The sequence below is a fragment of the Chrysemys picta genome, chromosome 24 (genome assembly GCF_011386835.1).
Source record: "Chrysemys picta bellii isolate R12L10 chromosome 24, ASM1138683v2, whole genome shotgun sequence".
NCBI classification, from domain to species: Eukaryota; Metazoa; Chordata; order Testudines; family Emydidae; genus Chrysemys; species Chrysemys picta.
In genome coordinates, this window is record NC_088814.1 from 13,028,482 (window position 1) to 13,043,383 (window position 14,902).

The 14,902-nt window shown below is 49.9% G+C and overlaps 2 protein-coding genes across 3 annotated transcripts in view; both read left to right on the forward strand.

The window, feature by feature from the left end:
* LOC135977338 (rho GTPase-activating protein gacV-like) overlaps positions 1–14,902 on the forward strand; it is a 954,030-nt gene that overhangs the window by 141,743 nt on the left and 797,385 nt on the right. The window lies entirely within an intron of this gene.
* LOC135977336 (uncharacterized) lies at positions 906–3,235 on the forward strand. Its single transcript, XM_065577744.1, has 2 exons — positions 906–2,102; positions 2,648–3,235. The coding sequence occupies exons 1-2, from the start codon at positions 1,562–1,564 to the stop codon at positions 3,115–3,117; spliced, it is 1,011 nt and encodes a 336-aa protein (XP_065433816.1). The 5' UTR covers positions 906–1,561; the 3' UTR covers positions 3,118–3,235.

Genomic DNA, 14,902 nt, shown 5'->3' on the forward strand with positions numbered 1-14,902 from the left:
GGCGGCAAGCCGCGGGGGGCACTCTGCTGGTCGCTGTGAGGGCGGCAGGCAGGCGGCTTTCGGCGGTGCGCCTGCGGGAGGTCCGCTGGTCCCGCGGCTTCAGCAGCAATTCGGCAGCAGGGACGCCGATGGCGCGGCACCGGCGGACCTCCTGCAGGCATGCTACTGAATCTGCGTGAGCAGCGGATCTCCCGCAGGTGTGCCGCCGAAAGCCGCCTGCCTGCCGTGCTTGGGGCAGCAAAAAACATAGAGCCTCCCCTGACTCAAACCCTAGCCCCAGTCTTCTCCTTCTCTCTAACCCTAGCACTGTACTGGGACCTGTGCTGTTCAACACTCTCAATAATCTGGACAAGGGAGTGAACAGTGGAGTGCTGAGGTTTGCAGATGATACAAAATTATCCCAGATTAAGCCAGTCCCATTTTTTTAGCCTAACCCTATCCCCGTCCTAGGCCTATCCCTAACTTTAGCCAGTCCCAGCAGTACCATGTAAGCCTAGCCCCAACCCTAACCCTAAAACCATCCTTAACCTCTCAAACTCCATTCCTAACCCTCTCCCTTCACTTAACCCTAATCCAACCCCAGACATAGCAGTAATCCTCGAACTACCTCCAACTCTGACCCTCCCCTAACCCTAACCGTATCCCTTTCCCAATCTAGAACCTTAAATCATAGAATATCATAACATGACCTCTCCACAAATCTAAGCCTAGCGCTAACCCTAGCTCACCCCTTCCCCCCCCCCCCCATTTGGCTATGTGAAGCCTAGCTATTCCAGCCAGTAATCACACCCAGTGTGAAGAAACTGTGGAAACATTGTGCAGCTGGACACAGAGCAGCTCGAGCAGGAAGAATCCAGCGCTGTGAGGCATACACAGGATCCCTGACACCCAATCCCACAGTCTCAGCCCAGGGTTTGGGCTGCCTGGTTGGAACCTTTGTCAGTACTAAATTCACATACAGCCCTATCAACCATCCAATCTGACTGTTCAGTGCAGTTTAGAAACACTCAGCACCGTAATTTCCAAGTGCCTTCCAGGAGTGTGTCAAGTGATGTGGCTAACACTGGTCACCTTTGTTCTTTCATCTTCAAACCAAATGTGATTTTTCCCTCAGTGAAGACAAGGTGTAACAGCTTATCCTACAGTGCTTTATACCCTCTGGAGGGTTGAGTCTAAGGCCTGGTCTACACTACGGGTTTAGGTCGACTTTAGCAGCGTTAAACCGAATTAAGCCTGGACACGTCCACACAACGAGGCCCTTTCTTTCGACTTAAAGGGCCCTTTAAACCGGTTTCTTTACACCACCTCCGACGAGGGGATTAGCGATAAAACCGGCCTTTGCGGGTCGGAATTGGGGTAGTGTGGACGGAATTCGATGTTATTGGCCTCCAGGAGCTATCCCACAGTGCTTCATTGTGACCGCTCTGGACAGCGCTCTCAACTCAGATGCACTGACCAGGTAGACAGGAAAAGACCCGCGAAGGTTTGAATTTCATTTCCTGTTTGCCCAGCGTGGAGAGCACAGGTGACCACGCAGAGCTCATCAGCACAGGTAACCGTCATGGAGTCCTCCCAGGATCGCAAAAGAGCTCCAGCATGGACCGAACGGGAGGTACGAGATCTGCTCGCCATATGGGGAGATGAAGCAGTGATAGCTGAACTCCATAGCAGTAAAAGAAATGGAAAAGTATTAGAAAAGATCTCCAAGGCCATGAAGGACCGAGGCCATAACAGGGACACACAGCAGTGCCGCGTGAAAATTAAGGAGCTACGGCAAGCCTACCACAAAGCCAGAGAAGCAAACGGAAGGTCCGGGGCAGAGCCGCAAACTTGCCGCTACTACGCGGAGCTGCATGCGATCCTAGGGGGTGCAGCCACCACTACCCCAACCGTGTGCTATGACTCTCTCACTGGAGAAACACACAGGGAAGACGGTTCGGGGAACGAGGAAGATGACGATGGAGGTACTGTAGGTAGCTCACAGCAGCAAGGAAGCGGAGAAACCGTTTTCCCCAACAGCCAGGATATGTTTGTGACCCTGGACCTGGAACCAGTAACCCCCGAACTCACCCAAGACCCTCAGGGCACACAGGAGACCTCTGGTGAGTGTAACTTTGTAAATATTTGTAAACATTACAAAAAAAAGCAAGCAAGTCTGTTAACGTGTATGGGGATGGAGCGGAAATCCTCCAGGGACATCTCCAGAAAGCTCTCCTGGTTGAAATGGGGTGATTTTATTAAGGGGGACATTCAGAGGCGCCCGTTCCTGCTATTCTGACCAGAAATGTTCCCCGCTGTTAACCACGCGGTGGGGGGGAGGGGTGAAGTGATCATCCCAGAGAATCGTGTGTGTGTGTGTGGGGGGGGGGTTTACTTGTGTTTGTGCCGCATGTTAACCGGGAAACCGCAGCCCCCTCCTTTTACATTGAAACCCCATTTTAAATGGACAACCCAATTCATCCTTGATATGGGAAATGCGCTGCTGTTTGCAACCTTTCCCGCATGTTAAGAAGGTTAAAAAAGCCAAAACACTGTGGCCTACGATGGCTGCCTGCAAGCCGAAATATGCGACCTTGTAATGAAAGAGTGTACCCATTGTTCCCTAAAATGTGTCTTTTTTAACCACCTCTCCCTTCTCCTCCACCAGCTGCAAATGTTTCTCCTTCGCAGAGGCTCGTGAACATTAGAAAGAGAAAACGTAAGACGAGGGACGAGATGTTCACGGAGCTGCAGATGTCCTCCCACGCTGATAGAGCACAGCAGAATGCGTGGAGGCAGTCAATGTCGGAGATGAGAAAAGCCCAACATGAACGAGAGGAGAGGTGGCGGGCTGAAGACGATAGGTGGCGTCAGCTTGCAGACAGACGGCAAGAGGCAATGCTCCGTCTGCTGGAGCATCAAAGTGATATGCTCGAGCGTATGGTTGAGTTGCAGGAAAGGCAGCAGGAGCAGAGACCGCCGCTACAGCCCCTGTGTAACCAACAGCCCTCCTCCCCAAGTTCCATAGCCTCCTCACCCAGACGCCCAAGAACACGGTGGGGGGGCCTCCGTCCACCCAGTCACTCCACCCCAGATGATCGCCCAAGCATCAGAAGGCTGGGCTTCAATAAGAGTTAAAGTTTTAAAATGCAGTATGTCCTTTTCCATCCCTCCTCCCCCACCCATCCCAGCTACCTTGGCAATTATCCCCCTACCTCTGTAAGGAACTAATAAAGAATGCATGAATGTGAAAAAACAATGACTTTATTGCCTCTGCAAGCGGGAGGGGAGGGGAGGGTGGGGTGGGGTGGTTGGTTTACAGGGAAGTAGAGTGAACCGGGTCGGGGGGGGGGGGGGTTGGAGGGTTCATCAAGGAGAAACAAACAGAAGTTTCACACAGTAGCCTGGCCAGTCACAAAACTCGTTTTCAAAGCTTCTCTGATGCGCACCGCGCCCTGCTGTGCTCCTCTAACCGCCCTGGTGTCTGGCTGCGCGTAATCAGCGGCCAGGCGAGTTGCCTCAACCTCCCACCCCGCCATAAAGGTCTCCCCCTTACTCTCACAGATATTGTGGAGCGCACAGCAAGCAGCAATAACAATGGGGATATTCTTTTCGCTGAGGTCTGAGCGAGTCAGTAAGCTGCGCCAGCGCGCTTTTAAACGTCCAAATGCACATTCCACCACCATTCGGCACTTGCTCAGCCTGTAGTTGAACAGGTCCTGACTCCTGTCCAGGCTGCCTGTGTATGGCTTCATGAGCCATGGCATTAAGGGGTAGGCTGGGTCCCCAAGGATCACGATAGGCATTTCAACATCCCCAATGGTCACTTTCTGGTCCGGGAAGAAAGTCCCTTCCTCCAGCTTTCGAAACAGAGCAGAGTTCCTGAAGACGCGAGCATCATGTACCTTTCCCGGCCATCCCACGTTGATGTTGGTGAAACGTCCCTTGTGATCCACCAGGGCTTGCAGCAGCATTGAAAAGTACCCCTTGCGGTTTACGTAGTCGGTGGCTTGGTGCTCCGGTGACAAGATAGGGATATGGGTTCCGTCTATGGCCCCGCCACAGTTTGGGAATCCCATTTCAGCAAAACCATCCACTATTGACTGCACGTTGCCCAGAGTCACTACCCTTGCTATCACCAGGTCTTTCATTGCCCTGGCAAATTGGATCACAGCAGCCCCCACAGTAGATTTGCCCACTCCAAATTGATTCCCGACTGACCGGTAGCTGTCTGGCGTTGCAAGCTTCCACAGGGCTATCGCCACTCGCTTCTCAACTGTGAGGGCTGCTCTCATCTTGGTATCCTGGCGTTTCAGGGCAGGGGAAAGCAAGTCACAAAGTTCCATGAAAGTGCCCTTACGCATGCGAAAGTTTCGCAGCCACTGGGAATCGTCCCATACCTGCAGCACGATGCGGTCCCACCAGTCTGTGCTTGTTTCCCGGGCCCAGAATCGGCGTTCCACGGTATCAACCTGCCCCAGTAACACCATGATTTCCACATTGCTGGGGCCTGTGCCTTGTGAGAGGTCTATGGCCATGTCAATTTCCTCATCACTCTCGTCGCCGCGCTGCAATCGCCTCCTCGCCTGGTCCGGGTTTCGCCTTGGCATGTTCTGGCTCTGCATATACTCCAGGACAATGCGTGTGGTGTTCATAGTGCTCATAATTGCCGCGGTGATCTGAGCGGGCTCCATGATCCCAGTGCTAGCTATGGCGCCTGGTCAGAAAAAAGGCGCGAAAGTAGTATCTGATGGACCAGGAGAAGGAGGGCGGGAGGGAGGGAGGGAGGGAGGGAGGGCCGAGTGACGACATGGCGTACAGGTACAGGAACAGGGAGAAACACAAACAACTGTCACACAGAATGGTGCCCCCAAAGATTAAACTGGAAACCCTGGGCTTAGCAGGCCGTTGATTTCACGGAGGAAGGGGAAGCAAATGAACACAGAACAAATCTATTTTTTACATCTTAAGGTGGCAGCCGACGCTGCAGCATGAGTGACAGCCATACCAATACGACGACGACGGGTACCAATCATAAAATACCATCATCTGCCAAAAGGCAAGGGGCTGCTGCTGTGTAGCAATGCAGCCCCACGTCTGCCAGCACCCAGCATCGCCCTCGGCCTCTTCTGGGTGCTTAGCAGACAATACTGGGCAATTGGCAGAAAATAGTATATTATGACTGGTAACCGTCATCATCAAAACAGTAGCATGTCTGCCCAGGTGGCCATGATTGACAGCCATACCAGTATGACGACGATGGGTACCAGTCATAATATACCATCGCCTGGAAGGGGCTGGTGCAATGCAGCACTACGGCTGCCAGCCCCACGGCTATCACTCATGCTACACTGTCTACCGCCAAAAGGCAGTTAGCAGCTGCTGCTGTGTAGCAATGCAGTCCCACGTCTGCCGGCACCCAGAGGACATATGGTGACGGTGAGCTCAGCTGAGCTGAGCGGGCTCCATGCTTGCCATGGTATGTTGTCTGCACAGGTAACCCAGGTAAATAGGCGCGAATCTATTGTCTGCCGTTGCTGTGACGAGGGGGGAGGGGCCTGACGACATGTACCCAGAACCGCCCGCGACACTGTTTTGCATCATCCGGGCATTGGGATCTCAACCCAGAATTCAAAGAAAAGGCGCGAACCGCTTCTCGGCTCGAGCTGTGGCGCAAACGTAGTATCTGACGGCCTAGGGGAAGGAGGGAGGGGGGCCGAGTGACGACATGGCGTACAGGCACAGGGAATTAAAATAAAGAACGGTGGCTGTGCATCAGGGAGAGACACAAACAACTGTCACAGAGTGGTCCCCCCCAAAGATTAAACTGAAAGCCCTGGGTTTAGCAGGCTGTTGATTTGACGGAGGGAGGGGGAAGCAAATGAATACAGAGAAAATCTATTTTTTTACATCTTAAGACGACGGTGCAGCGTGACTGATAGCCCTCGGCATCTTTCTGGGTGCTTGGCAGCAAATACGGGGCAGTGTATGACGATGGTCTTCAGGCCTATTGCACAATCGGCTGCTCGGGGAAGACTCTGCTAACGTGCGATGACCCGACTTGTAATAGGCCGGCTAACAGTCATAATACACCATTTACTGCCAAAAGGCAAGCCCCACGGCTGCCAGCACCCAGATCGCCGATGAAGGCTACCAGTCTACTGCACCGTCTACCGCCAAAAGGCAGTTAGCAGCTGCTGCTGTGTAGCAATGCAGTCCCACGTCTGCCGGCACCAAGAGGACATATGGTGACGGTGAGCTCAGCTGTGCTGAGCGGGCTCCATGTTGTCTGCACAGGTAACCCAGGTAACCCAGATAAAAAGGCGCGAATCTATTGTCTGCCGTTGCTGTGACGGGGGAGGGAGGGGCCTGACGACATGTACCCAGAACCGCCCGCGACACTGTTTTGCATCATCCGGGCATTGGGATCTCAACCCAGAATTCCAAGGGGCGGCGGAGACTGCGGGAACTGTGGGATAGCTGTGGGATAGCTACCCATAGTGCAATGCTCCGGAAGTCGACGCTAGCCTCGTACTGTGGACGCGGTCTGCCGACTAGAGCACCTAGAGCATTTTATGTGTGGACATACACAATCGGCTGTATACAACCGATTTCAATAAAACCGGCTTCTATAAATTCGAACTAATTTCGTAGTGTAGACATACCCTAAGAGGTCAGCCAGGGCAGAGTGTAGGGTCACTCAGAGAGGGCAAAGTAAGACATACACTTTAACTCAGTAATTGCTGGTTTTGATAGGCTTAAGCTTAGCTGCCTCCAAGTTCTGGAAGAGCATGAAATAGCACTGAGCAACCTTAACTCTAAGTTAACAAAGTTTTCTGGCAGTGAATATACATGTGGCGCTTTACACTTCCAAAGCACTACACACACAGGACTCATTCGCCATACCACCTACCATCTACCACCATAACAGGGTTCAAAAAAGAAATAGATAAATTCATGGAGGATAGGTCCATCAATGGCTATTAGCCAGGATGGGCAGAGATGGTGTCCCTAGCCTCTGTTTGCCAGAAGCTGGGAATGGGCAACAGGAGATGGATCACTTGCTGATACCTGTTCTGTTCATTCCCCCTGAGGCACCTGGCACTGGCCACTGTTGGAAGACAGGACACTGGGCTCGATGGACCCTTGGTCTGACCCAGTAGGGCCAGTCTTATGTTCACCTTCGTCAGGCCCTACTTTGCACATGGGGAAACTGAAACAGCCAGAAATGTGAAATGTTCTATTCCAAGTCCGCTCAGCCTCCGAGCGGCAGTGCCCGTGTAAGCAGTCAGCGCAATGCTCTGGACCACACTGCTTCTCTTTCTAATCCTTGCTTATGGGGAGCAGCTCAGCTGGTGTTCTGCAGAGTTCTTAAGGACCATCAGCCAACCCAATTATGGCCAAGGTTACAAACTCGAGGCTAATTTTACCCTCTCTATTCAGCGGCCCAGCTCTTTAACAGCTATTCATTTTGTTTTCCATATGTCAGGAATGCAGCGTAGCCTAGTGGTTAGAGAAGGGGACTGGCGTTAACTACTCTGTTGGGTTTAGTGGGCAGGTGCTGGAAGCCGATGATATGCAGATGGACTAGACGATCTGGTGCTCCTTCCTGGCCTTGTACTCTATGACTCGATCCCATCCATTTTTTTCATGATCCAAACTTGTAGCACAGCATATGACTCTTTACACTTAAAAACAGGATTTTGATGTGACCCAGTGCTTCACAGGAGCATCTTATTGGCCAGTTCCAATACTATCCTATCTGGTCAGCCACAAGAGGCAGATCTCCCTCTCGCCCAGATGACCTATCTATCTCACAGGTTGGTCTCCACTTGTTCTTTGTGAGAGGAGCAGGCAGCAATTGAACAGAAGCCAGCCCTGAGAGGCACAGTGCAGATCCTCTGCTGTGCCTGCCCCAACACTGCCCCTACATGCTTATCCTGCAGGCCCAAAGGGCTGCCCCCCAAAGTCAGTTCATCAGTCTGGATGTAACAGTCTGGGGGTGGGGCTGGCAGAGCCGGCACGTCAAGCATCTTGAATGAGCCACGTGCACCTCCACAGCCCAGGCTAAAAGCCACACGTCCGGCTGCGTGCAGGAGTGGCTGCACTTGCAGTTCATAGCCGCCTGAGGCAGCTGTTAATACTGTGTAGTTTGCTAGAACCCTACCTCTGGACACCTTCAATCACCCAGCCCCTCTGACAGCTCCCCCCCCGCCAAGCCCCATTCACCACCTATCCAGCTACAGTTGTCAGGTTCTGTGCAGTTCCATGTCCTTCCTCTGACAAAACATAGAATCTTAGGGTTGGAAGAGACCTCAGGAGGTCATCTAGTCCAACCCCCTGCTCAAAGCAGGACCAATCCCCAACTAAATCATCCAGCCAGGGCTTTGTCAAGCTAGGCCTTAAAAACCTCTAAGGATGGAGATTCCACCACCTCCCTAGGGAACCCATTCCAGTGCTTCACCACCCTCCTAGTGAAATAATGTTTCCTAATATCCAACCTAAACCTCCCCCACTGCAACTTGAGACCATTGCTTCTTGTTCTGTTATCTGCCACCACTGAGAACAGCCGAGCTACATCCTCTTTGGAACCCCCCTTCAGGTAGTTGAAGGCTGCTATCGAATCCCCCCCACTCCTCTCTTCTGCAGACTAAATAAGCCCAGTTCCCTCAGCCTCTCCTCAAAAGTCATGTGCCCCAGCCCCCTAATCATTTTTCTTGCCCTCTGCTGGACTCTCTCCAATTTGTCCACATCCTTTCTGTAGTGGGGGAACCAAAACTGGATGCAATACTCCACATGTGGCCTCACCAGTGCTGAATAGAGGGGAATAATCACTTCCCTCGATCTGCTGGCAATGCTCCTACTAATACAGCCCAATATGCCGTTGGCCTCTTTGGCAACAAGGGCACACTGCTGACTCATATCCAGCTTCTCGTCCACTGTAATCCCCAGGTCCTTTTCTGCAGAACTGCTGCTTAGCCAGTCGGTCCCCAGCCTGTAGCGGTGCATGGAATTCTTCTGTCCTAAGTGCAGGACTCTGCACTTGTCCTTGTTGAACCTCATCAGATTTCTTTTGGCCCAATCCAACAATGTGGAGGCAGTGGCTGCTGGCGACAGCCCACCCTCCATCCAGAGAGAGGGGTGGTTTTGCAGTCGAGTTTGGCTCCCATGCAGTCCACAACCAAGCCCCTTGCATTGGGATGCTCGCCATTCAGTTTGCTGTGCTTTGCACACTGGAGAAGTCACAATAGAATTGATGAGACAATGCCTTAAATCAGTGGTTTTCAAACTTTTTTTCTGGAGACGCAGTTGAAGAAAATTGTTGTCTGTGACCCAATGGAGCTGGGTCTGAGGGTTTTGGGATGTGGAAGGGGCTCAGGGCTGGGGCTGAAGGTTGGGTTGCGGGGGTGAGGGTTGCAGGGTGGGGCCAGGAATGAGGGGTTCAGGATGTGGGTGGGGGCTCTGCGCTGGGGCACGGGGTTGGGGTGCAGGAGGGGTCAGGGCTCTGGGTGCAGGTTCAGGGATGAGGGGTTTGGGGTGCAGGAGGGAGCTCCTGGTTTGGGGGAACTCAGGGCTGGGGGTTGAGGTGTGGGCTTACCGTGGGTGGCTCCCGGTCAGCGGTGCAGTGGGGGTGCTGAGGCAGGCTTCCTGTCTGTCCTGCTACCGCTACATCCTGGAAGTGGCCAGCAGCAGGTCCAACTCCTAGGTGGAGGTGTGCAAGTGGCTTTGCGTGGCTCTTCCCTGCAGGCACCGCAGCCCCCCACCCCCCCAGTTCCTGGCCAATGGGAGTGTGGAGCTAGTGCTCAGGGCAGGGGCAGCGCGTGGAGCTCTGTGGCCCACCCCCCTAGGAGCCGGATCTGCTGCTGGCCGCTTCCGAGGTGCAGTGCGGTGTGAGAACAGGTAGGGACGAGCCTGCCTTAGTCAGGCAGCACCGCTGACGGGACTTTTAATGGCCCAGTCAGCAGTGCTGACCAGAGCCAGAACCAAAGCAGTGCCTTCCATTCCGTGACCCAGTAGTGGGTTACGACCCGCAGTTTGAAAAACACTGCCTTAAATGATAAACCCTCCCTAGCTAATGGCAGGGCCTTTTCACTAGTGGATCTTCAGCTACTGGGATTCTCCCACTGGCAATGCAGCAGAGGCAACATTTGGCACGCTTCAGTAGCCAGAGGAAGGGCCATGGGGACCCCGTAGGATTTACAGACCTGGGCACCTGGCAGTTTACTAACACAAAATAACTAGGGCTGTCAAGCAATTAAAAAAAATTATTGCGATTAATCACACAGTTAAACAATAATAGAATCCCATTTATTTAAATATTTTTGGATGTTTTCTACATTTTCAAATATATTGATTTCAATTACAACACAATACAAAGTGTACACTGCTCACTTTATATTTCTTTTTTATTACAAATATTTGCACTGTAAAGACAAAATAGTATTTTTCAATTCACCTCATACAAGTACTGTAGTGCAATCTCTGTATTGTTAAAGTTGATCTTACAAATGTAGAATTATGTACAAAAAAAAAATAACTGCATTCAAAAATAAAACAATGTAAAACTTAGAGCCTACAAGTCCACTCAGTCCTATTTCTTATTCAGTCAAACACTCAGACAAACAAGTTTGTTTACATTTGCAAGAGATAATGCTGCCCTGAAAGTGAGAACAGGCATTTGCATGGCACTGTTGTAGCTGGCGTTGCAAGATATTTACATGCCAGATGCGCTAAAGATTCATATGTCCCTTCATGCTTCAACCACCATTCCAGAGGACATGCGTCCATGCTGATGACGGGTTCTGCTCGATAACAATCCAAAGCAGTGTGGACCGACGAATGTTCATTTTCATCATCTGAGTCAGATGCCACCAGCAGGTTGATTTTCTTTTTTGGTGGTTCGGGTTCTGTAGTTTCCGCATCGGAGTACTGCTCTTTTAGGACTTCTGAAAACATGCTCCACACCTCATCCCTCTCAGATTTTGAAAGGCACTTCAGATTCTTGGGTCGAGTGCTGTAGCTATCTTTAGAAATCTCACCTTGGTACCTTTTTTTGCCTTTTGTCAAATCTGCAGCGAAAGTGTTCTTAAAATGAACATGTAATGAGTCATCATCCGAGACTACTAGAACATGAAATATATGGCAGAATGCAGGTAAAACAGAGCTGGAGACATACAATTCTCCCCCAAGGAGTCATGAATTTAATTAACATTTTTTAAATGAGCATCAGCATGGAAGCATGTCCTTTGGAATGGTGGCTGAAGCATAAAGGGGCATACAAATATTTAGCATATCTGGCATGTAAATACCATGGGAATGCCTTGTTTTTGAGTGAAGTTAAGTAACAAAACAAAATCTACTTTGTAAGTTGCACTTTCAGGATAAAGAGATTGCACTACGGTACTTGTATGAGGTGAATTGAAAAATACTATTTTTTAAATAATTTTTACAATGCAAATATTTGCAATAAAAATAATATAAAGTGAGCAATGTACACTTTGTATTCTGTGTTGTAATTGAAATCAATATATTTGAATATGTAGAAAAACATCCAAAAATATTAATGAAATTTCAATTGGTATTCTATTGTTTAGCAGTGTGATTAAAACTGTGATTAATCACAATTTTTTTGAGTTAACTGTGATTGACAGCCCTAAAAATAACCATCCAATCCTCCACATTGTATTGCTTTGCAAAACCTACATTATTCACACACGAGTCACATGAACAAGTAGGATGGCTACGTTTCCTTTTGCTAAGCAGGCAGCGCTGGTCAGAAAAGGGGACAGCAGGACTTTCTTCAAAAGCAATAAAACTTTCATAACTGGAACATTAGCAAGTCCATGGAACTGGCTCAGAAGCAAGACATCATTTCTGCTGGTTAGACTGAATCCTGGGCAAGGAGGAGGGGAATTTTACACACAGCACATGTACAATAACCGCTGTTTCAGGCCAATCCTGGTTTATGTTCTGACCAGGGCACAGGAGGTGGTTGGTAAGAGGGCCAACAGGACTGAAACTGCCAGCTCTAGAGCAGCTAACATCGCTAAAGCTGGCTAGATAACATTTTTCAAGTACAATACAGGAGAGAAAAAGCTTTAGCTATCATTCTCCTCCTCCTTTAGTGACTGTTTAAACAAGCCCCAGGAGGTTCCACAGGCGACTGCTGAAAGAGGAGTGACTAAGGCACCAGGGAACGGAACAGTATTTGCACCCTCACTCTCCCGGGAGAAAAAGGGAGATTGACAAGGAGGTAGGCAGTAAGAGGAGCCTGGAGTCCAGTTTTGTTTTCAAAATAAATGGCTACCTAGATGATCTAGAAGTAGCACTTGTTGACCTGCAGAGAGCACACTCCAGGTTGTGCCTAGAAGAAGGGCATTAGCACCCAGACCATGATGGGGATTTATTGCAGGGATTCTTGCCTCCACCAAAAAAGGGAAGGTCGCTTTAGTAAAATAGAAGGACTCTTAACCAAGCATATTTTGAGATCAGAGAACTTCTGTTCCAAAGGATTTTATTTCCACAGCTGCTGCTTCAACCCAAAATAGAACAGAACAGATTAAAACTGAAGTAAAAATGGAATCTTTGTCCATCTCCACTCTCAGCTTCCATCCCAAAGGGCTGGATGGCAGTTGTATGAGCAGTTGGACTAAAAACCAGAAACCGGAGCAAGCCAGTGTGCCTGAATGTACAGTAATGATCTAAATGACAGCGAATGTGTAGCTTGCTGGGGAAGCGTACTGCCTCATTATATGAAGAACGCTGCCATTTCAGGTGCAGCACTGCAAATTTCATGGCCAAATGGTGCCTACACAAGCACAGAGTCCATGCAGATTCGAGCTGTAGTTCTCTTTCTACAGACACTTTCTTCTCAGCGACAGACCTGGTTCTGCCACCAGTCAGATCCAAGGAGCCACAGAACTTCAGCTCATATGCTGGCAGAAACCTCCCCTGTGATGCTATAGATTTGGCCAGGCGAGCGCTGCTGCAGCCCCTTGCTCAAGGGCACACAGGGAAGGGCTGAACCAATGTTTCATTTTCTCGGCTGCTCGGAAGTTTTCCTGATTTGATAACATTTTTCAAGCAGAAGAAAGAAAGGACTAGAAATCTAGAGTGCTCACAAGCATAAACAATGCTTGAGAAGCATAGAGCATTCTGACATATACAGCTCAGGGACTGTGGGTTTTTTTCACCTTCCTCTGCGGGGTGGATAGCCTAATGGGATCATCTGAGCACGTCTCACCTAATCAATTCCCTGCCATTGCAGGGGCAGCGGTGGCACCTCAGTTTCTTCTGTTTTCTGCCTGGGGCACACAATGGTTCAGTCTCTCCCCACTGAAATCATTTAGTCAACTCATTAAGCGCAATACGGATGAAATGTAATAGCCTGTGAAATACAGCAGGTCAGACTAGATCCCTGGGGTAGTTCATACTTTAGTTCAGCCCGTTTTCTTGCCCACAGTAACTAGACATTTATGTTTAGATGAAAAATGCATCCCTCGTCTCCAATTTTCAACAGGCTACCTACCGCTGCAGTGTACAGAATGCAATGCACAGAAATACACCCAGTGCATTGGGCAAGAGGAATGTTGTGCTTATTAGTGATTCGTTTTGTTTTTTTTTAAACAAGATACCGTTGCATCAGTTACAGAACACTGAACTGGTTCCCAGAAAGACACAAAACGTGTGTACATTATGGCAGATCGGCAGCATGACGACCAGACCCCTGGAAATCCGGGAATGCTTTAGACTGCTACAGGAAGCTGGGGGCAGGAGCGCTAGTGAAGGCTGTTTAAAGTGGACTCCTCCCAAGTTCCAGAGATAACTATTCTGTGACAGAAACCTGTCCACTGGCGGGAAAAAAACGGTGATGTTACAATGAGACACTGCTTTCCTTATTCCCCACATTTAAAAATGGGTAAAGTTCTGTGGCTAAGTCGTCATCATGTCTCATTCAGCTGTTTCCTCTAACTGTCCTTCAGGTGCAAAGATGCTTTTCAGAGTTGACAAGCAGCAGGGGTATATATGAAGGATATCCCTTCCTCCAAGGCTCCGGGCCAGGAATTTCCTTTCATTTCTGGACAGAAAGCTTTAGGAACACCACTCCTCCCCTTTCCTCCACCCCAGTGGCTGTAAGTTTGAGGTTCCATCCATCTCTGTGATGTGTTGTGTGAGGTGCATGTTATTAGCCAGGATAGGCAGGGATGGTGTCCCTAGCTCTGTTTGCCAGAAGCTGGGAATGGGCAACAGGAGATGGATCACTTGATGATTCCCTGTTCTGTTCATTCCCTCTGGGGCACCTGGCACTGGCCACTGGTGGACGACAGGATACTGGGCTAGATGGACCTTCGGTCTGACCCAGTACGGCTGTTCTTTTGTTCTTATCCCAATGCTAAAAAACCACCTGTCCCACACAGGAACTGGCCAGGCTGCATTTCAATTTCCTTCCAGAAACCTTGTCAAAGTACCAGCTACAGAGCACCAACAGGGAGGGAGACTGAAACCAGCTTGCCAGGACAGACTGGCCGTGCAAGCAAAGTCTTATGGTTTTTTGAGGTTGGACCTGTCAGAGAGACGACTCGGATAAAGCACAGAACTTCTTCTACAGATACAGATCTATCCCGGTATATCCCTGCTCCCCAACTGAAGGCAAGGGGATGAGAGAGTGGTTCCTAAAAAGTGGTAGAAAGAGGAAGAGAAGTGGAGGTTAAATTAGATATTTAAAAGCTTTCTACTGAACAGTATTTCTCTGCTTCTGGGGTGCAGCACTCAGCATTCACTGGGAAAAGTCAGCCAGGGAAAGGGAAAGGCCTTTCAAAGACATGCAGGAGGTGTGGAACCAGACTCGGAAACAAGGGAGCAGCAGCCACCGAGCCTGAGGCAGGAAGAGCCACGTTGGGTTAAAACTGTTGTTACCTTAGAA